The sequence below is a fragment of the Narcine bancroftii genome, chromosome 2 (genome assembly GCF_036971445.1).
Source record: "Narcine bancroftii isolate sNarBan1 chromosome 2, sNarBan1.hap1, whole genome shotgun sequence".
Taxonomy (NCBI): Eukaryota; Metazoa; Chordata; class Chondrichthyes; order Torpediniformes; family Narcinidae; genus Narcine; species Narcine bancroftii.
This window is the reverse complement of record NC_091470.1, coordinates 190,053,951-190,075,841: the sequence shown is the minus strand read 5'-3', so window position 1 is coordinate 190,075,841 and position 21,891 is coordinate 190,053,951. Positions and strand designations below refer to the sequence as shown.

At 47.0% G+C, this 21,891-nt stretch overlaps 1 protein-coding gene across 2 annotated transcripts; it reads right to left on the bottom strand.

Annotated features, from left to right (window-relative positions):
* Positions 1-3,259: 3,259 nt before the first annotated feature.
* On the bottom strand, positions 3,260-21,858 carry LOC138754822 (uncharacterized). 2 transcript variants are annotated; one of them, XM_069919687.1, is made up of 3 exons: positions 21,657-21,858; positions 19,516-19,641; positions 3,260-9,962 (listed from the first exon to the last, which is right to left on the bottom strand). In XM_069919687.1, the coding sequence occupies exons 1-3, from the start codon at positions 21,742-21,744 to the stop codon at positions 6,196-6,198; spliced, it is 3,981 nt and encodes a 1,326-aa protein (XP_069775788.1). In that variant the 5' UTR covers positions 21,745-21,858; the 3' UTR covers positions 3,260-6,195. The 2 variants fall into 2 exon arrangements, with proteins under 2 accessions (XP_069775788.1, XP_069775789.1); XM_069919688.1 differs by lacking the exon at positions 21,657-21,858 and adding an exon at positions 20,633-21,606.
* Positions 21,859-21,891: the final 33 nt, after the last annotated feature.

Below are 21,891 nucleotides of genomic sequence, written 5' to 3'. Positions count from 1 at the left end.
GGGCCTGCGAGAGATTCCATGCATATTTGTATGGCATTGAATTTGAACTCATCACGGATCATAAACCATTGGAGGTGATCTATGCCGCCAGGTCCAAACTGTGTGCCAGGATAGAACGATGGGTGCTCAGACTCCAACTGTACAAGTACAGAGTAGTTCACATTGCCGGGAAAGCAAACATTGCTGATCTGCTGTCCAGATTGTTGAAAGATGGATGCCCACAATCCAAGTCAGAATTGGGGACAGAAGCAGAGAACTTTGTACGCTTCGTAGCCATTCAGTCGACACCGGAAGCTGCGACAACGAGGGAAGTCGAGAGTCCGAACATGACCCAGAACTCATGGAAGTTAGAGAATGTATCCAAAGTGGACGATGGGACAAGTGCATTCACAAGGCATATATTCCCATTAGAGATGAACTTTGTTGCATCGGGCAGTGTGTATTGAGGGGGCTGTAGATTGGTGATACCACAGAGGTTGAGACCGAAGATCATATCATTAGCTCATGAAGGACACCTAGGTATTGTTGGTACCAAGCAAAACCTCAGGAGTAAAGTATTGTGGCCAGGTTGTGATAAAGACGCAGAGAAATTCGTCAAAACCTGCCATGGGTGTCAACTCACAAGTAGGAGTAATCCTCCAGAGCCGATCCAGAGTATGCAACTCCCGACAGGACCGTGGATCGATGTAGCTGTCTATCGGGCAACGCCTCATGCAACCACAGGAAAAAGTCCAGCAGAAGTACTTTTTGGGAGGAAAATCCACACAAAAATGCCCGAAATAAAGGAAATCAGGGACAACCAGGAGATGAGGGACCACGATGCTGAAAAGAAGGGAGCAGCAAAGTTGTATGCAGACTCGAGGCATGGGGCCAGGTACACAGACATCATGCCTGGAGATAATGTTCTGGTGAGGCAAGAGAGTGGTGGTAAGCTAGACACACCTTATTACCATCTGTTGTATCCAGAAGCGGCAGTATGGTGACAGTCAAGTCTCCAGCTGGAGTCCTGTACAAAAGAATCGTGTCTGGTGTAAAAAAGTACCAAAAGTGAAGTGGTTGGAAGTCCAATACGAGATGATCAACCTGAGGGACCAGATGATGTTCCAGAGGTAGTTACCAGCATTCCCGATGAAGTGGCCAGAGTACCAGAAACACCAGAGGCCACAGCGAGCAGTGTTTCCGGTGCTGAGGGTGAACAACCAAGTTGCGACAGTAGCATTGCAGGAAGGCCGAGACGGGACAGGAAACCACCTAAGCGATATGACGATTTTGTGCCATATTTCTAATCGTGCCCGCATTATCACGAACGTGAAAGTTTGTGATAGTTGGAATGAGTTTCAATGAAGTGCAGTAATGTTACTCACCAAGGAAGAGAAATGATAATGGGAATATTTGGACAGTGATTTGATCAATACATCATAAAGTACATGCATGAGTGCTGTATGAATTGCATTTTTGTTTAGTCGACTATTTGGTATTAAATGAAAAAAAAACAAAAGTATCGGAATTTAAACATGGGAGGTGTATAAATTTAAATGTTTACATTTTGCATGTGAGGTGAGCATTGTATTAGTATAATTACAGAAGAACAGTCGAGCTATTATATTACATTTGGTTATAACATGTTTATGTTACATTTTGTGAAGAGGGAATTTGAAGTTGATTTTGTTTTGAATTTGAAATTGTTTTGTTGGTTCAGAAGGCAGAAGAATGCTATTGATAGTGTTAAAGTGTTTACATTTAAACATAAAGATATAAAGTTTATTTCTGGTGAAAGGAGGGATGTCATGATAATGAATATGCATGAGATGGATTAACCTGACCGGAAGTCAGATGGTATGCACTGGAGGTGGAAGGTGCAGGATGATGAAATAAGGGAAGCAGGAAAATAAAGACACTGGGATGTCTGGTGATGGTGTTATTAATTTCACATTTCGGGCCACAAATGTGACACTGGGTGCTCCGAAACCCATGTGCGGTGCATCAGACCGCCAGTGGGGCGGTCACTGGCTCCGTCGCCCGCATCTGCTTGCCGGCACCAGGCAAAATCCACAGTCCCGGACTCAGCCAGATTCCCTTTGTCCTGCGGATGCCAGCCAGGCAGGGGCGGAACTCGGGGATGGACTGCCCTCCCCGTTCAAAACCAGGCGCCTCTGATGTGCCCGGCTCCCCGCTGATCGGGCGCTGAGCTGGGTTGGGGCGTTTGAACAGAGTTTGGTGAATTCGTGGGGGTGGGAGATAGATGCGTTATCAGTTCCACACCGCCTTCCGCTCACCCCACCTGTTCCCCCACGGTCAGGTCACCCCCACCCACTCCCCGGTCAGCTACACCCTCCCTCAAGCCAGCCCCACCACCCCCTCCTCCCCCCAGCTCCACATCCCTCCCAGTCGCCTCCACACAAACCCCATCACCTACACCCATCCCTGGTTAGCTCCCCCACCTGGTCACCTCCACCCATCCCTGGTTAGAGCCCCCCACCCCATCACCTCCACCCCCACCCGGTCACCTCCACCCACCCCTGGTTAGCCCCCCCCCAACCCAGTCACCTCCACCCACCCCTGGTTAGCCCCCCCCCACCCAGTCACCACCCACCCCTGGTTAGCCCCCCACCTCCCACCCGGTCACCACCCACCCTGGTTAGCCCCCCCTCCCACCCGGTCACCACCCACCCCTGGTTAGCCCCCCACCTCCCACCCGGTCACCACCCACCCCTGGTTAGCCCCCCACCTCCCACCCGGTCACCACCCACCCCTGGTTAGCCCCCCACCTCCCACCCGGTCACCACCCACCCCTGGTTAGCCCCCCACCTCCCACCCGGTCACCACCCACCCCTGGTTAGCCCCCCACCTCCCACCTGGCCACCACCCACCCCTGGTTAGCCCCCCCTCCCACCCAGTCACCACCCACCCCTGGATAGCCCCCCCCCCACCCGGTCACCACCCACCCCTGGTTAGCCCCCCCCACACCCAGTCACCACCCACCCGTGGTTAGCCCCCCACCTCCCACCCAGTCACCACCCACCCCTGGTTAGCCCCCCACCTCCCACCCAGTCACCACCCACCCCTTGTTAGCCCCCCCCACTTTCAAAGGCACATGATCAGAAAGAGTAATTGCGCTGTAAGTACAATCTGTTACCAAGGGAACTAATTGATTATCAACAAAATATAATCAATATTGATGCTGAATATGTGGGGGAAAAACTTTATCATTAAGGTGTAGAAAACACTATATATCAACAAGTCCATAATTAACAAAAAATTGATAAAGGAAGCAAGTTTATTGGGCAGCATCAGATTTGAAGAGATTCTGTCAATTAATGGGTCATTAACATTCGGAGCTTACATATTAATTAGAACAACTTTCTAATTACAAAGTGCACCCGTAACTATTAAAATTTTTCCAGTCAGATCTGTGATCGCATTAAAATGTAGAAAGGGAACATAAAAGCCAAGAAAAATAGATAATACCTCTTTCAATTTAGACTGTGATGGAATTGCAAAACCATCCAAAACTTTAAAAACCCGCGCTCATCTTCCTTATGAATGCGAGTCTCTTGCGCAGAAGTAATATCAGCATGGAATATTTTACAAACTTTTTTTATAATCTTCTAGATTATAGCAGTTAATAGTAAAAGAAACCAAATTATAAGTCTTTGCATGCATAATTTAAAATTATTTTAATAGCTTTAAAAACATGTATTGCGCATGTGAGACTTCATTCGAAAGGAGACAGGAACTGGCTTAGACCAGAACATTGAAACAGCAGTGAGATTTTGTCAAGATTGCCCAGCGAAATGAAATCTCTAAATAGCCCCCCCCCCCCCCACCAATTCTGAAACTACTTTAACCCACATCTCAAATTGGAAGGACTCCAAGATTAAAACTAATGTTTGTTACCACAAAACAAACTATTATTTAAAAACACTAGATTGGCCCACTTTCTGTCCCGACTCCTGGCTATCATTACAGGGATCCAACACAGGCACTTGTGGCAGGTTCCACAGCATCCTGCTCCATCGTTAACACAGCAACTCTGTTTGGTCAAGGGAGGGGGGTGCGGGTGAGGTGCCGTCATTCAATTTGATTGTGCTTCTCCAGCAAACGGAGAGCACTTGGATATTAGTATCATTTTTATCTATTTTTAAGAGCACATCATTTTTTTATATAGATATTACATCCACATTAAGTCATTGATTGTCATATTAATCTCAGAGGGATGTGGCTTCAGAGGGTGAAATGAGTGTGGAGGAAATATGGCCCCCTGCCTTTTTGGAATGTGTGTATTGAAGGTGGTAATGTATCCTCCTCGTCTGGAACTTATTTGGAAGTCACATCACCTGTCAATCAAAGTTGGGCTCCGGCCACTAATTAGTGCACACCTTGCCATTGGCTAATTCAAATCACTCAATGTCACTATTGGCTAGAGCGCAGTATTTAGCATCAGAACAGGGCACATTGCTCTTTCTCTCTCTCTCCATGTGATGATAGACACGTACACTGTCCAATGCCACGTTCGCTACGGTGGACGTCACTTGGAAGGTTCGAGTATAAGATGTGCATTGCACTGAAGTTGATCCATAGTATCGCTATAGTTGAAACTGCTGTGGATCGATACCTGCAGTAGAGCCACACCTCCTTATGATCAGGGTCCGAGAGAATGCATATACCCCTGGGGACCACTTGTCCCAAGGGTGCCTCCCGATGACCAGGATTCCAGGAAGGGTGCGTATTACCCCTGCTATAGTTTGCGAATGTCAACTCTGCCTGTTTGAATCAATGTGTTGCATTTTCCCGTAACATTTCCCATGCTCTCCTATAAAAGCCACATGTGGTTGCAAGCCCTTGTGTCCAGATTCTTCTCTCTGTAAATCCACCTGATACTTTCTCAACACAACAGAGGGTAACCAGGAGAAGGGTAAAGACCATTATCGTGTCAGTGGAAGTGATGTCTGAAATGAGTATATGGGTTCAAAATGGAAAAGGATTGTTGCAGAATTTGTCTTGTACAGTTTCTCTGAGCACAATTTGTCACAGCACATGTTCTCGAAAAGAGGAAGGAGGCATTAAATAGCTTTGCAGTATTAAGGAAGGATGTCTGTAGATCTCTATGAGTTCAATCTCTGGATATTGTGGGAGGTAAGGAAAGAGTTTGCTGGATCGCCAGAAGATTTTTTTAATTCAATCTCCATTGTGAAGATACTGAGGATGATACAAAGAGAGCAAGTGTGCTGGCTTCATTCAAGAGAGGGAGCCGGGATGAACCAGGTCATCAGTAAAGTGGAGTTAACCAAGAAAGTGTAGGATGGAGCACAGCGCACAAACATGCTGGGGAAACTGACGACATTGAATATTCATCTGGCAACCAGAGGAGGTGGTTGTAGCAGATACTATGACAATGTTCCAGAAAATAACTGGCAAATGCATGGATAGAATGTAGATTTTTATGGACCAAATGCAGGGAGGTGGGACTAGTGAGGATGGGCCAATTGTACAGATATACGGATATGTTGGGTTTCAAGAGATATGGACCTAACGCAGGCAGGTGGGGCATGTATATGTGGGACTGATGAAGAGATAAATGGTTAGATTGGGTTTAAACAGATATTGGCCAAACGTAGGCAGGTGCATGTTGTGTGTGTGGGACAGTTTGGTCAGCATGAGCAATTTGAGCTGAGGGACTTGTTTTGACATGATGTGACTCGATGTCCTGGAAATACATCCATGAATTCCCACTGGCCAGAGGATCAGGCAAGGACCAGGGAGAAGCACAGAAATGGTGAACACGATTCCTCATCCGGCACTGGATGGGGAAGGGTGTGGATTGAAGTATGGAGAAAGTGGTTTTCGAGGGGAAGGTGGGGAGGAGGGGAAGGTGGTAGACAGTTAATGGAGTGAACAGATACTCCATTCAAATTGTGTTTCCGGGGGATGCCTTATATTTGTGAAACACAAGAGAATAGATTCTCGGGGTTGTCGAGAGGTGCCAGCATGGGACTGGAGCACAAAGACATTTACATGAACCAGTGGTGGTGACTCCACCGATGAGAGGGGATTTCAAAACAACTGGGTGAAGGAAGGTAGCAAAGAGGACAGAAGATGTGGTAACACCCACACACAGAGGGAGGAGAGGATGTGGAATAGAACAAGTAACTTGTTATTGTCTGAGTGATGCAGTTTGCTTCCCAGAGTCCAAAGTTATTGTTTGATCCAATTCATAAAGTTTGAAAAGAACCATTTGTTTTTTTTACCAGCACCTTTCTTTCCCCAAGTGTGATCTTGGTTTAACTTCTCTGGAACCCAATTTGGATTTTTGGAGACATTTTCTATGAGTTCTGCCTGATCCTTGACTCTTCTCAGTGTTTCAATTCGCTCTATGAAGCCAGGCTTTGCCTCGTCTTTCTCAGACTGAATCAAGATGTCGATGTAAGCCGGTGTCGATAATGGGTTTGGTCTCAGAGCAATTTCCTCCAGTCTTCGAATGCTCAGAGATAATTGATCGATGAACTGCAGCACTGCTTCCTGAACCTCATCGAACTCCTCCCGAAGGGTTTCCAGGAACTTCTGCTGTGTCATCTTCTCACCACAAGCCTTCTCGTACTTTCTCTTCAGCTCATCGTACGTCCTCTTCTCCTTCTTCGTTTCATAGGAAAATTTGTACTTTTGGTTGAAGTGAACATTCCAGATACATTTTTGGGGACACACTGTACAGTACCCCTTACAGTCCATGGCCACACATTGATGTTTGTCTGCATCATTCGCAATACAGCAGACATCGTGGCAGGTGAAATGACATTTCTGACAGTTGGTGATGTAATGACCGCTCCTGCTGATGTCGACCTTCACTGGAACTGTGATTTCAATTTCATACTCAAAGTCTTTATTTGCATCCAGCTCTGTCTGGTGTTGCTTCAGGGCCTCTTGAGTTTTCCGGAGTCCCTCTAATTTGCTCAACCCGACTCGGATTTTCATCTGCAACCCCTCCACTGCAGCCTCCAGCTGCTGACGTTCCCTCAGAACCTCTTTCGTCAGACATAAACTTCTCGATTCCATTTTGTTCAGAGCACTGAAGAATTTCTTCATGCTGCTTGTTCCCATCTTCCAGAACATTGCATCAAAGTTATCGTCATCCTCTCCCTCACTGTCATCCGAGTTGTCCTGGTCGGCAGAGTTTCCAGAGCCTGGACGCTGGGCATAAATGGCAGAATTGTTGAACTTGAAGTGCAGAGGCGAACCATTTTTGTCCATGGGACAGGGAACGTTGGCCACCTTCAAGGCCTCCAGAACGGGGGGACTCTGCCCGTCTGCGAATGTCACCAGGATGAGAATGTTCTGGGCGATATCTTTGCCGAAAATAGAAAGAATCGCATCGAAGACATACTTCTGTGTGGGAGTCAGGCGGGGTAGTGAGGCTTGAGCCACAAAACACACGGCGTCGATCTGATCGATACCCTTTGGGGAGGTGAAGAACTCTTGGATCTGTTCAGTAATGAACTGATCTCGGCTTATCCCTCTGGTGTCTCCGAACCCTGGCGTGTCAATGATGGTCAGAGAGTAGTCGATGTTAAATCCTACTTGATGGTGGAGTTCGTAGGCAGTGACTGAGGATGTCTGACTTTCAGCCTGCGATTTTCCCGTCGCTTCCTGTATTAATTTGTATCTAAAGTTGTCTCCCCATTCCACGCCCAAGATGTAGTTGACCATCCCATTGATGAGGGTCGTCTTTCCTGACCCTGTAGCTCCCAGAACCATAATTGACTTCATTCTCTTTGTTTTGGATGGATTTCCAAAGGAGCATTTCACCAACTGCTTGGACTGATCTAACATCATGGACCTCTGTAGTTTGAGTTGGAAAATGGAAGGATTGGCCTTTAAATCCAGTTGAGAATTGTTGAGAAGTTTCACCGCTCGTCTCTTTGGATCATAATCTATTTTTATTAAAACCTCTTCACTTGCTTCACTGGACCCTGCTTCTCCACAGCGAGCAGACACTCGGACTCTGTACGTTACATCCGGCTTCAGTCCCTTTAAATTATACTGACATTGCCTGCCGGTTGTCCATACCTCCTCACACAATCCACCCTCCGTGTGGGATGAAGCTGTTGTTTCTTCTCTCCATTCAATCTTGTATTGAATTATTTTAACATCAGCTCCAATCTGACTTGGGATGACCCAGGAAAGTATAACAATGGATGCACAATCCTGGAAGATAGGTTTACCAGGTGGGCTTGTAGGACGTGTGACAACACTGTTCCTACCACTCGCCTTGCTGACCCCGACCTTAGTGACAGCTCTGTATTGGAATTGATACTCCTGGTGTGGCTGTAACTCAGATACTGTGAAGGTCTGGGATAGTTCAGGTGTACAGAGAGATGTCCATTCCTCCTGCTGCCTACTGCGGTACTCCACCTTGTAACCCACAATCTCGCCAGCACCATATCTGGGAGGCTGCAACTGCAGTGTCACGGAGTTGTGGGTTATTCCAACAGCCGTAGGACTCTCGGGTTGTGACGGAGGTTCAAAGTATCGGCTCCTCACACAACTTCCCTCGTACAGGTAAATGGAAGCTCCCGTGTTGCTCTCACCCTGCACAGAAGCAACAAGGAATTTCAGTTTTCCATCTTCTCTGTTGGCTGTTGCAAAGTCCAGGAACAGTCGAGCCTGCTCCCTCATCTTTTGGGTTACAGATGGTGAGTGAAACCACTGCTCGGTGGGTCCTGTTGCATGGGTTCCTTCAGCCGGCTTTGGTGCCTGCATTGTCTGAGCTGTGTGAGATTGGAGATAGGTAACTGCCTCTGACAGATAGAAATCCTCCTGTTGCAAGGTTGTAAATGTGAAGTACACCACGTAGTCTAAACCTGGATCTAACAGCTCCTTATCCAACTCACTTGTTGAGTGCATTACAGGTATATCTTTCAGGGTCTGGAGATAATACCCCACGGTCTTCATCTCCCGTTCCTTGTCATCCAGCCATGTGGTCAGGGACTGCTGTCTGAATGGTGACTGTTCCTTGTTCTTCAGAATATCCGCCAGTGACCCTTCTTCACGCCCACCTCCCCGAATGGATGGCAAAACTCTGGCTAAAGTCTTCTGGAAAACCAGTTTGTATTCCAGACACATCTCCCGGAACTGCAGTATCCTGTCCCCGATCTCAGGAAACTGAATGGCGACGTTGTCTTTCATCAGATCGTTGCACCTCATCACTGCCTTGCTGAGTTGTTCCAGGACGTCCTGGCAGCGATTGATCAATCCCACACTTATCTCCCTCACCCACTGGACGGCTTTCGAGTCCAGTTTATTGAGAGGATAGAGCCAGACTGTTATGGGCACTGAATGCTCTCCACCTGACCCCAGTAAAATCGGGAGGCTTCTGTATAAATTGATGGCCTCTTGGAATGTGGTGGGATTGTTCTTCAGTGAGAAATCCCCATAAAAGGTACAACTAAATTTCTCGGCCTTAGACTTTTGCACATCTGTCATTTTTAAGGAGGCCCCTCCCTGAATCGCAATCATTGGGAGACATTTAACCAATGCCTCCATATTACCCTGAATATCCTGTAGGTTCTCCATTGAAGAAGTCATTTGATCAAACACAAAAAACGCATGCGCCCCGTACAACACGGCTGTAACCACATGAGTTGCCCACCCCTCATCAAACACACTCGGGTAGGTGATATTCTGCCTCCCTAAGTGACTCATGGTCAGTTGGTCAAACCTGGTTGTCGCTTTGTACTGAAGGGTAACTCGGGCCTGTTGAATTGAGCCCTTTGTGTCACTGAGATATTTTGCGGATCCTTTCACCTCCACTAACCCACCCAGGAAACTCGCTTTCAATGATCCCGACACGCTGAGCGCATTGGCTTTCTCCTCCATGGAGTCAGATGCAATGATGTGCATCTCCGTGCTGGGCTGATCTTGACTATTGAGGTTGCTCTGTAGGGTTTGTAAGTCCCACAAGGTGATGCCTGTAGAATAAGATAGGAACAAATGTTGAGGTAAATTGCATAATCCAAGTGAATAGCTTCTCTGCAGAATCATATTCAATACAGGCTGTGTTTTGGACTGAAAGTAGAAACACAAGCCCCATTTGACTCATGATTTCTCTGCTTTGGGACAGGTTCCTTTCAATTCCAGAACTTTCCTTATCACCACATAGCTGGCAGATCCTCGAATTGCTCACCCGCCTGGTCCCAGTGTAAAGCCAGATCCATATCTGTGGCATGAACAACATTTGCCACTGATCATCAGGTCTGTGCTGAGTTATGAATGAAATTGAATTTTTAAAAATTTAAATGTAGATATACAGCATGGTTACAGGCCATTTTCGCCTACAAGTCCATGCCGTTCAAATTACACCCAATTAACCTACACCCCCAGTCCATTTTGAAGGGTGGGATGAAACCAGAGCCACCGGGAAAACATACTGTTACGACCTAGACCAGCAGCAATGAAACATCACCAAGACAATGGTATCTTCAGAACAATAATTTGTATTAAATTCGCAACGGGCGAACGAGCACACTGAACCGCGGGCAAGCCTCGGAAGATCTAACTGTGAGGGGTCTGGGTGTGGGACAAGCCCACAGCCTGGCGGCTGATGTCATAAAGGTCCCAGGAGTCGCAAGCATTATGTGGTTCCGCGGGATTTAAGCGCATGCGAGAGTTCTAGTAAAGTCAGTTGGTTCAACTCACTTTCCACTCAGCATGGTTGTTTCACTCGCTGCTTGCCTGGTGTGACTACAAACTATAACATAAAATCTTACTTGACTCTAAACTTATCCGCACTATCCTCAAAACTAAAGTGAAAAATTTCACCAAGCACTTGACACCGTCTTAACTTTAATATTTTTAAGTGTTACGGCTTATGGAATCCTGGAAGCTGTACCAATGGTAGTTAACATATTCATTTCCAGCTTTCATCTTGGGCAGAGGGCCAACACCATCCACAATAACTTTAGAAAAAGGTTCTCCAGAAGCAGGAATAGGTTTTAAAGGAGCCACTGAGGGACCTTGATTAAATTTCCCAGCAACCTGACCAGTGTGACAGGTCCGACAAAATGTCCCAACATCTTTTCTTAAGCGAGGCCAATAAAATTGTTTCATAATTTTATAGATAGTTTTGTTTACCCCCAAATTACCACCTAAAGCTGTACTGTGGGCCAAGGTTAAAATCTCATTGCTATAGGCTTTTGGAACTACAACCTGGTGAACAACTGCTCCATCTTCATTGGCAGGGATATCAGGTGATCTCCACTTCCTCATCAACACGCCTTCCTTGAAATAATATCCAACTGGCCATTTTGTCGGCCAAGAGAGCTTTATCCCTCACTTCAGTAAGCTCAGGATCTCTTTTCTGCCTCTCTAGAAGCTCCTTTCGAGATAACGACCAATCTATTGGCAGGTCACTACAACCTAATTTCTGCTGCTCACTGGCACAGAACACTAACCCTTTAAAATCATTTTGCACATCGCTGTTTTCACGGGCAAGCTTTTTCACCATTGCCCACGGTACTGCACACGCTGGATGTGTTTCCAAATCTGTCTCTGTCTCACCAATGACTGGCTTATCTGATAACTTCACTGAAGGAACAACTTTATCCTCTGCTAAATCATTGTCTAATAACCACAAAATCCCATCATCTGCTAAACTTGATCTGATTCCTATCCTATCAAGTCCATTAACTAATTCTGATTTCAACATTATCTTGTGCAAAGATATCGACTCCGAATAACGCCCCAAACCTCGAATCAAATTCATTTCACCTGCGGCAATCTTATCACCAAACTCCAAAACACTGTCAAGCATAGTGACTGGGCGGCCCCAGTGTGCTAAAAGATTTTTACTGACACTGGTGACGCTTCCTTTAATTAAACCTTATCCTTTTAACATGGAAGGTTTGAATTCCTTCCTGATTTTACCAGCAGGACCTGACCTTCTTTTACTTCCACATTTTTCATCTCTTTGAATACAAGCATCTGGTCCTACTTCCTTTCTTTCTTTCTTTCTTTCTCTTTAACACAGGACAGTTTTTATTATGTGACTGGTTTCTTACGCAAAGGTTTTTCCTTCTCTTGCCCCCCCTTCTTCTTTACCTCTAGCACCACTTCCCCATTTATTTTCTACCCTATGTCGATATTCCATAATTACCCTTTTGGAATGTTTTATTGGGTACAAATCTAACCTTGTGAGATAACGCATACTCATCTGCTAATTTAGCAGTCTCTTGCCAAGTTGTCACTCCCTTTCATCTAAATATGCTTTTATGTCATTAGGAACACACCTTTTAATTTCCTCAACTCTTTTAGTCTCTTATTGTCACCATTTATTTCTTTTGATGTGCACCATTGATCAAAGCACACAACTTATCACAGACATAATCCATAGAAGACTGATCCACCAATTTGTTTATATTCCTGAATTTTTGTTGATAAACTTCTGGAACCAATTCACAAGCCTTAAGCACAGCTTGCTTTACAGTCTCATCTTCAGTGGCTTGTTGAACTGCAAGGGCAGAGTATGCCTGCTGAGCCTTCCCTTTAATTACATTCTGTAACCCGAGGGACCAATGGTTTCTTGGCCATTTCAGACTCTCAGCAAATTTCTCAAAATGATGAAAATATTTATCGATGTCAGTGCAATAGAGGATTAAAACCATGTGCCCAGATGCTTTTTGCTTATGTGGAATTGACGACACTTGGGCCACACTCAGGTCGCCTTACTTTCAGAACTAGCAGATGTAATTAAACTCAGTCATGGGGATTTATCTGAAGATACACTTTGAAATGGAATTCCACTGTGAGGCCCAGGGAAAGCAGTTGTCAAATACGACACTCTGAAATTGACGAATTGGTCACCACCTGTCTTGCTCGAGAAGTTTTAATAAGTCTTTGTATCTACGAGATAAACCAGGAGATCATAGCATCCTGGTTCCATAATAATTAATCTTCTAAATTGTAGAATAGTATGCTCAGCTTTGATTTTGACTGACAAATGTTAGAAGGAGTAGGTGCATGATTAATTGTCTTTGGGGTATATAAGCCTGTGGTCCTGCTGCTGAAGTTTAGACTCTCCAAGGGGTGGGAACATCCCTTGTCAAGAAGGAAGAACAGCCAGAGTCCGAGCAACTTCCCGGTCAGGGAAGGTGGAGAAGCTGCTACCGGCGCCTACTACAAGTGTGCAGTCGTTGCCTCGCTTCGGCAGTTGGGACCAGTCCAAGCGTTGATAAGTATAGTTGGGAAGGGCTTGCATATTGTAGTGTGAAATCAGCTTTTGAATTTGTAATAAACATTTGTATGAACTGAACTGCTCTCGGTATGTGTCTATTTTCTTTCGGTAGCTCAAACACTGTGACCAATCGAAAATGAACAAAATGAGAGGTATAAGTTTACCCAGAACAATTGGCGCAGCTAGCAGGGTTGGTCTCAAGATGTTTCGCCGAAAGAAAGAGGTGAGCCCTGAGCAGTTCTTGATTCCTGGATGGATTTCCAAAGACGATGGGTTTGGCATGTTGGCCAATACCCTGTCTTTGTTGGGACCACCCATTAGTTGGGATGAGAAGTTAGACCCATCAAGTGCACCTCTGGGAGAGCGGGTTGCCACTCTCCTTCGAGAAAGTAAATTTCCTGGTAAAAAGGGGACGCTGATGGATGGTTTTTGGCTGCTGGCGACAGCCTTACGCCACTCCATTCAGCGTGAAGCAGAATCAGTTCAAAGAGAAGTAGAATCTCAGCGCAAGAGAGAACAATTAGAGGAAGAGCTAGAAGCCATGCAACAACGCTGTTCCATGATGAGCGAGATTGTTCGCACCAGTCAGGACAGAGCCAAAGAATGGGAAGATAAACATGTACAAATGATCTGCCGTAATATTAAACTCCGGCAGCAGCTCTATGCAGATAAGGAAAGGCCTGGAGTAGAACCCAATCCATATCGCATTCGTGCCATGATAAGGAATGGTGACGATCCTGATGTAATTGAGGATTGGGATGGGAATATCTGGAATGACAATGGTAATGATGCAGATACTCCCCAGCATGTGCCTAACATACTGCCCTCTCCACCTGCTGTTCACACCCGCCCCATAAGGCAGCAGACTTCCCAAACAGACGGAAGGGGGGGATGATGTAAGGGTAGAGATTGAAGGGATAGATACCCCGATCTCCCACGTGGATCCAGGGGAAAATATCCAAAGCCCTGATTATGCTCTATGGCCCACCTCCTCTACGGGATGGCCTAGGCCTCGTCCCGTCCACTGGGCAAAGGGCCCTCTGGGCCAAAGTGGGAGCAGGGGTCAAGATCAGTCAATGATACGTGACTTCTCTATAAAAGAGCTGGCTGCCATTGGAGATCGATTTAGGCAATAAAGGGGGGAGAAACTCTGGTGGCCTGGCTCCTGCGTGTCTGGGAGCAAGGAGGGGGTAATGTATTTTTAAACCCTGAGGAATTGTTGGGATTAGGAACATTGACTACTGATATCCGGGTCACTGCTGAGCTGCGGGGTAGAGGGAGAGAGGTGGATTACTTACTTACTACTCTAGGGGATGCCCTGCTACGAGTATACCCATCACCAGTAGATTGGGATTTACATTTGCAGAACAATTGGAGAACTCCAGAGGAGGGTATAGCAGTAATTCGTCAACAGGCCCTGGCCTCTGCCTTGTATGCAGGGCGTTTGAGGCTGTGAGTACATGGGGGGAGCCCTGATGAAGAGATATTCATGGCCGGAATGCATACCAGATTGGTTCATTCCGCCCAACCCACTGTACGGGGACTGATTCTGTCTGTAACTAGTCCGGTAATGGGGCACCCTGTGTCTGAGGCGGTGTACTTCGAGAATTAGAGTTGGGAGGTAAAATCCACTCACGTTCAGCCCAGGTTACATCAGACAAGCAGGATGAAAAGAGAGGGGCTGCCGCTAATAACGGACCGACAAGAAAGGACCTTTTTCTAACCTTGTTAAAGTTAGGCGTACCTAAAAGTGATATTGATGGGAAACCTACTGCAGTCCTTTATAAGAGAAAAGCAGGGGAACATCATCCCCACCTGCTGAGTCCTCCTGGCCCAGCTGTACCCTCTGCTCCCACTGCTGCTTTTATCGAGCCGACTTCTCCTGCTCCAGTTACTCGTGATGAGGTAAAACAATGGGTTAAACAGGCTCTTAAGGATAACAATAGCATGTGGTCCTGGAAGCCCCTGAACCCTTCTGAAGCCTGAAGGTGTGGGCAGGATTCCCGGGTCTACTCCATCAAGACACGGCGCACACACAGAGATCCGCGGCCCTACATACCGTTAACAATCCACTGGGGTGGGGGTAATGATCACTAATACTTGGCTTTGGTCGACACCGATGCAGAGCACTCGGTGATTCCTGGTAACCCCGACCTCTGGAACGGACCCACATTTCGAATAGAAGGGATGGGAGGGGCAATCACCCTGGCGAAGGAAATAAAAGTCGGCACCACGGTGGGTGATGGCCCTTCCCCCATATGGTTACATGCATTGATAGCTACCACTGACGAGTGTATCCTGGGTATTAATATGTTGGCCAGTATGGCCCTTAATACTAGCCAAGGGGGATTTGCATTTGGAATTCGAACTATTACAAAAAAACTAGTAGTGGGTCAGGCTAAGTGGGATCCTGTGATGGTGCCAACCCCATGAAACCAGTGTGCATTCCACAATATCATCTCCCTGGGGGGCAGGAAGAGATTACTGCCACCATCGATGCTCTCCAAGAAGAAGGGGTAGTGAGGCCCGCAATGTCGCCCTTTAATAGCCCTGTTTGGCCGGTCCAGAAGCCGGACGGCTCCTGGAGAATGACAGTTGATTATCGTTTTTTGAACAAACATGCCCCACCACTTGCTTCTGCAGTTCCGGACATTGTTACCCTTATTGAAAACATTGCTACTGGGAACTCAGGAACATGGTATGCTGTCATTGATCTCGTTAACGCTTTCTTCAGTATTCTTATAGCTGAGGACTCACAGGATCAGTTTGCCTTTACCTGGAAGGGCTGCCTTCCTCAGGGTTATGTACACTCTCCCACTATATGCCACAGACTAATTGCCTGTGATTTGGAGACGGTGCCAGTATCGCCTTCCCTCTCAATTCACCATTATATTGATGATGTGAGGATTCAAGGGGCCACGGAAGAGATGGTACAGAAAGCAGAACAAGAGGATGCCTGGTTTACTGATGGTAGCAGCCGGTGGGTGCAAGGAAAGCAAAAGTGGAAGGCGGTGGCTTACCATCCCAGGTCAGGAACTCACTTATTGGAGGAGGGGGATGGTGGCTCCAGTCAGTATGCTGAGTTGAAGGCGGTCACTTTACCACTAGAGCCCCATGATCACCCTCTTCGCCTGTTTACTGATTCCTGGGCTGTGGCTAATGGACTTGTGGTATGGATGCCTGATTGGCAAAAGAACGACTGGATGATACATGACCGCCCAGTATGGGGCAAAGAGTTGTGGCAGCTGTTGTGGGATGCTTCCCACCATCGTGAGATAACCGTTTATCACGTTGATGCCCATACCAATATGGTGACTAACATGGCACAACATAATGCAGTAGCAGATCAGCTTGCCACTATCAGCCGTGCTGATACCGTCCCCCTGGCTCAATGGGCACATGAACAGAGTGGTCATTTGGGGGAGAAGGGATCAGCTATGTGGGCCCGTACACATGCTTTACCAGACCATCAGGATGATGTTTGCATGGTCGTGCGTACATGCCCAGAATGTCAGCTTGTGAAGTCCCATACTGTTCCTCCTGGTCCGCATGGCCAAATAAAAAGGGGTACTCACTTAGCTGCGGTCTGGCAAATTGATTACATAGGCCCCATGCCAGACTGTATGGGTAAACATTACGTCCTAATAATGGTTGACACCTTTTCGGGCCTGGTTTTTGCTTTTCCCACCAAGACGGCTGACCAAGCTAGCACTATCCCAGGACTAAACCATTTGATTTCTCATTATGATGTTCCAGAGGAGATTCAGTCTGATAATGGCTCGCACTTCTCCGGGAAAGCAATCTGTGATTGGGCAAATGACAACGGTATTTTATGGGTTCACCGTATTCCTTATTACCCACAGGCTGCCGGGTAAGTTGAACGAATGAATGGCTTACTGAAGGAACAAATTAGTTTGTTAACACCACTGGGGACCCTGAAGGGGTGGTGCCATGTGCTGCAGCAGGCAGTCGACAATTTGAATCATCGCCCTTTAAAAGGAGGTACACCTTTCCACCGACTTCTTCACGCTTCTGAATTACACCCTATTCCAGAGGAAAAAACAGTCATTTCTCCCCATTCCCGAACTAGAGAATGTTGGACAAAAGGTATGGGTGGCACCACCAGGTAGTGGCCCTCCTGTAAAAGGGGAAATAGTGACACCTGCCCAGGGTAACACTCGATGGGTAGCTATTGAGGGACAGGATGATTTAGTCTGTTTAAATACTGAATGCTTACGGTATCGTGAGTGACATGTGTCATGCTTCTTTGTTCCAGGTTCTCCATTTTACACTCCTGGTGATCTGGCTTAACAGCTGCTTTGATGCCAGCAATTGGATTTGGAATGTCGAGGACGTTCCAAGGGAGTTGCCCATGGGAAACACGGTCCTCGGTCACCCGCCTCAACTGCAGCTTATATAAATATGTTATTATTCAGCATGTTTCAAAATCTGTTCGTGAGCTCCAGTATCTGGGTATTGTGGCCAACAAGGATAATTTGAGCCTTGGTTGGAATCCTTTCTCATGGCTAACTGCTACATTTGGGGGAGTGGGCCACACTATTCTCTGTTGGTTGCTCATGTCATTGCTTGTCTTTGTAATTGTTGTTGTTTTAATTTCTCTTTTTTTCTCCCTCTGTACTCAAATACTGGTCAGGCCTCGCAAATGACAGATTGTGACCAAGGGGTAGAACATAATGAAGGATTAAAACCATGTGCCCAGATGCTTTTTGCTTATGTGGAACTGACGACACTGGGGCCACATTCAGGTCGACTTACTTTCAGAACTAGCAGATGTAATTAAACTCAGCCATGGGGTCTTATCTGAAGATACACTTTGAAATGGAATTCCACTGTGAGGCCCAGGGAAAGCAGTTGTCAAATGCGACACTCTGAAATTGACGAATTGGTCACAACCTGTCTTGCTCGAGAAGTTTTAATAAGTCTTTGTATCTACAAGATAAACCAGAAAATCATAACATCCTGGTTCCATAATAATTAATCTTCTAAATTGTAGAATAGTATGTTCAGCTTTGATTTTGACTGACAAATGTTAGAGGGAGTAGGCACATGATTAATTGTTTTTGGGGTATAAAAGTCTGTGGTCCTGCTGCTGAAGTTTAGAATCTCCGAGGGGTGGGAACACCCTTTGTCAAGAAGGAAGAACAGCCAGAGTCCGAGCAACTTCCCGGTCAGGGAAGGTGGAGAAGCTGCTACCGGCGCTCTGACAACCTACTACAAGTGTGCAGTCGTTGCCTCGCTTCGGCAGTTGGGACCAGTCCAAGCGTTGATAAGTATAGTTGGGAAGGGCTTGCATATTGTAGTGTGAAATCAGCTTTTGAATTTGTAATAAACATTTGTATAAACTGAACTGCTCTCGGTGTGTGTCTATTTTCTTTTGGTAGTTCAAACACTGTGACCAATCTAAAATGAACAAAATGAGAGGTACAAGTTTACCCAGAACAGTCAGCCTCATTGAATGGAGAACTAACTTTACCTCTCATCTAGACATAAAACTCTCACAAAGACTGAGAGATTAAATTCCTTCAACTCTCATCCTTTCAATCTCCCTTTGTTTTGCTTCTTCCTCAGCTCTACGTGCTTCCAATTCTAGCTCTCCTTTCTTTTGTTCTCTCTCAAACTGTCTCTGTGTTTCAGCTTCATCTCTTCTTCTTCCCTGTTTTTCTCCTTCTCCTCTTTGTTTTGCAGCTTCTTTCACCTATTGTTCACCTATTATTCTTTGGACCTCAGTTTTTCTCATCGACACTTTTATCTCCATAAGTTTCAACTCCTGAGCAATAATCAACAACTTGTGCTTTTTGCACCCCAACTTCTCCTAGATCTTGTGATGTGACATTTTCCGGGGCAATAGGATGGGGAACTGAAATGGGTGGCTTTTGGGAGATCCATGCTATTGCAGTGGAGAGAGCGAAGATGCTCAACCAAGCCATCTCTGGGTCTGCATTCAGCCTCTCCAATGTAGACGAAGCACCTCGGTTGTGGTGTCAATTAATCCACTGACCAGAGGAAACCCACATGGGGAGAACGTACAAACTCCTTACAGACAATGCCAGATTCAAAACCATGCTACTGGCATCGTTATAGCACCCAGATCTTAGAGGGTAGTTGGCCTGTTGGCCTATTCCCTTTGAGGAACTGGCATCAGTGCAACTGCTGGTCAGGTCCTCAGCTTCTTCCCAGGCTGAGCACCAGGATGGAGAACCCTCCCTTGGGTTGCCCTCCTTGGATTAAACCTGCACTTTACGCCACACATCCACCACATGACATTCCCCTACCTGGGATCAGAGAGTCCGACCGACAGTCGTACAGCATTCCCAACTGGAAAGGGCGGCCCAGCGCGGACAGGTGCAGGACGTCATTCATTGTTGCCCCGAGAGTGGAGAACAGGGAACACCAGTGTCCTGAAAGTGAAGATGTGGAATTAGAACATTAACTGTAAGGTGAGATAGGTGAGAGAGAGGGAGAGTAGCAATGAGGGGGAAAGTGGGAGGGGAGGGGATGGAATTAGAGAAAGAGAGAGGGAAGGGAGAGGGAGGGAGGGACAGGACAGAGAGAATTAAGATGGATGGATGCACTTGTGCACACACAGATACAGATACACACACACACACACACACACACACACACACACACACACACACACACACACACACACACACACACGAGACACGCACACAAACGCACACTCACATACCCACTCATCCACACACAAAGGAACACTCACACCTATACTCTCAGACAGCCTCAACCAACCGGCACGAAGAAGGACTCCAAATAAATGAGCTGAGTAGAAGGGTTGAGCCAGAGCTCAGGAGTGGAGAGGAGTTTCCGGAACTCACCAGTCTGGGTCTCTGCCAAGAGATAAGGAGAGGGAGGTGGTGAGAGGAGATGGATGAATGAGGAAAGGGGGTGCAAGAGAGGGAGGGAGAGATAGAAAGAGGGAAAAAGGCAGCATAGAGAGAAAAGGGGGTGAGAGAGGGAAGGAGAGTGGTGCAGAAAAGGAGGGGAGAGAGGGAGATGGTGAAAGAGGGTGCGAGGGTAAAGAGAGATATTTTATGAGAGACATTAACAGAGAGAGAGGCGGATATAAAGAGGGAGAGAGAGAAAAGAGTGTAGATAACGGTACAGAGAAGGAGAGAGTGGGATAGGGGAGAGGGAGGAGAGAGTGGGAGGGGACATGAGACCATGTAATGGGAGATCGAGAGAAAGAATGGGAGACATGGAGGGACAGAGAGAGGAAGCGAGAGAGAGGGGTGGAAAACTGAACAATAATCTCTCTCTCTATCACACACACAATTTCTCACACACACACTTGTTCACAAAACACACACACTCAGCTATTTCGACGCTTGCACCCAACCGATGGTCGGTACATGAAACTGTTTCACTTACTGGGAGATGTGGCGTTGGTTTACAGGTGAAGGGGGATTGAAGAGTGATGGGACGAGCGGTCTCACTAGGAAACCGTCCTGCACGGTCAGAACGAATGACAGACTCTGAGCCTCACAAGTCCGACTGACCCCAAAGCAAGCGGAGCTGCCCACGGGGAGGGGGGCTTCTGGCGCCGGTCCCACCCCGCGGTGTGGGTTGTGGGTCAGATCGACTTTCACTTTCGCTCCCAGGTCTATTGTCGGAGCCTTTCCGAGAAAAACTGAAATAGACTGTCCCACACCGATGGCACGAAGTATGACCCCAACTAAATGAGCTGAGTAGAAGGGGTGAGCCGGAGCTCGGGAATGGAGAGGAGTTTCTGGGAAATCACCAGCTGGGTCTCTGGCTTGGGAGAGGGAGGTGATGAGAGGGGAGAGGAGATGGGTGAATGGGGAAACGGGGTGCGAGAGAGGAAGGGAAAGAGAGAAAGAGAGAATAAGGCAGCAAAGAGGGCGAGAGAGGAAAGGAGAGTGGTGGAGGAAAGGAGGGGAGAGATTGTGAAACAGGGTGCGAGGGTAGAGAGAGGCATTTTACGAAAGAGGTTAATGGAGGGGGCGTGAGACGGAGAGAGAAAGGAGAGGGGAAGAGAGTGGGATAAGGGGGAGAGGGAGATGGTGAAAGAGGGTGCGAGGGTAGAGATAGACATTTTACGAGGGAGGTTAAGGGAAAGAGAGGCGGAGATAAAGAGGGAGAGAGAAAGGAGAGTAGATAATGGTACAGAGGAGTAGAGAGGGAGAGATCGGGAGAGGGGAAGGGGACATGAGACTATGCCGTGAGAAATAGAGAGAGATGGAGGGACAGAGAGAGGAAGCGAGAGAGGGGTGGAAAACTGAACAATAATCTCTCTCTCTCTCTCTATCATACACACAATCTCTCTCTCTCTCTCTCTCTATCACACACACAATCTTTCACACACATGTGCACCCAAGCACACACACACTTGTTCACAAAACACGGGGAGGGTGTATTCTGGCGCCGGTCCCACCCCGCGTGGGTTCTGCCAAATATCCTTTTCTGTTTCGTTTTCGGTTGTAGAATCGCTGCTTTCCGGGAAATACAAAGATCGACCTCATGCCCAACGGAAAAGAAATTAAGGACAATTCCTGGCGGATCAGAGATTCGGAGGTTGAGTCAGGAGCCAAACCCAGAGTCGACAATCCTGATTCATTACCGGACTGAGCGGAACAGTCGTGGAGCAGAGGGGGGAGAGAATAGGGGAG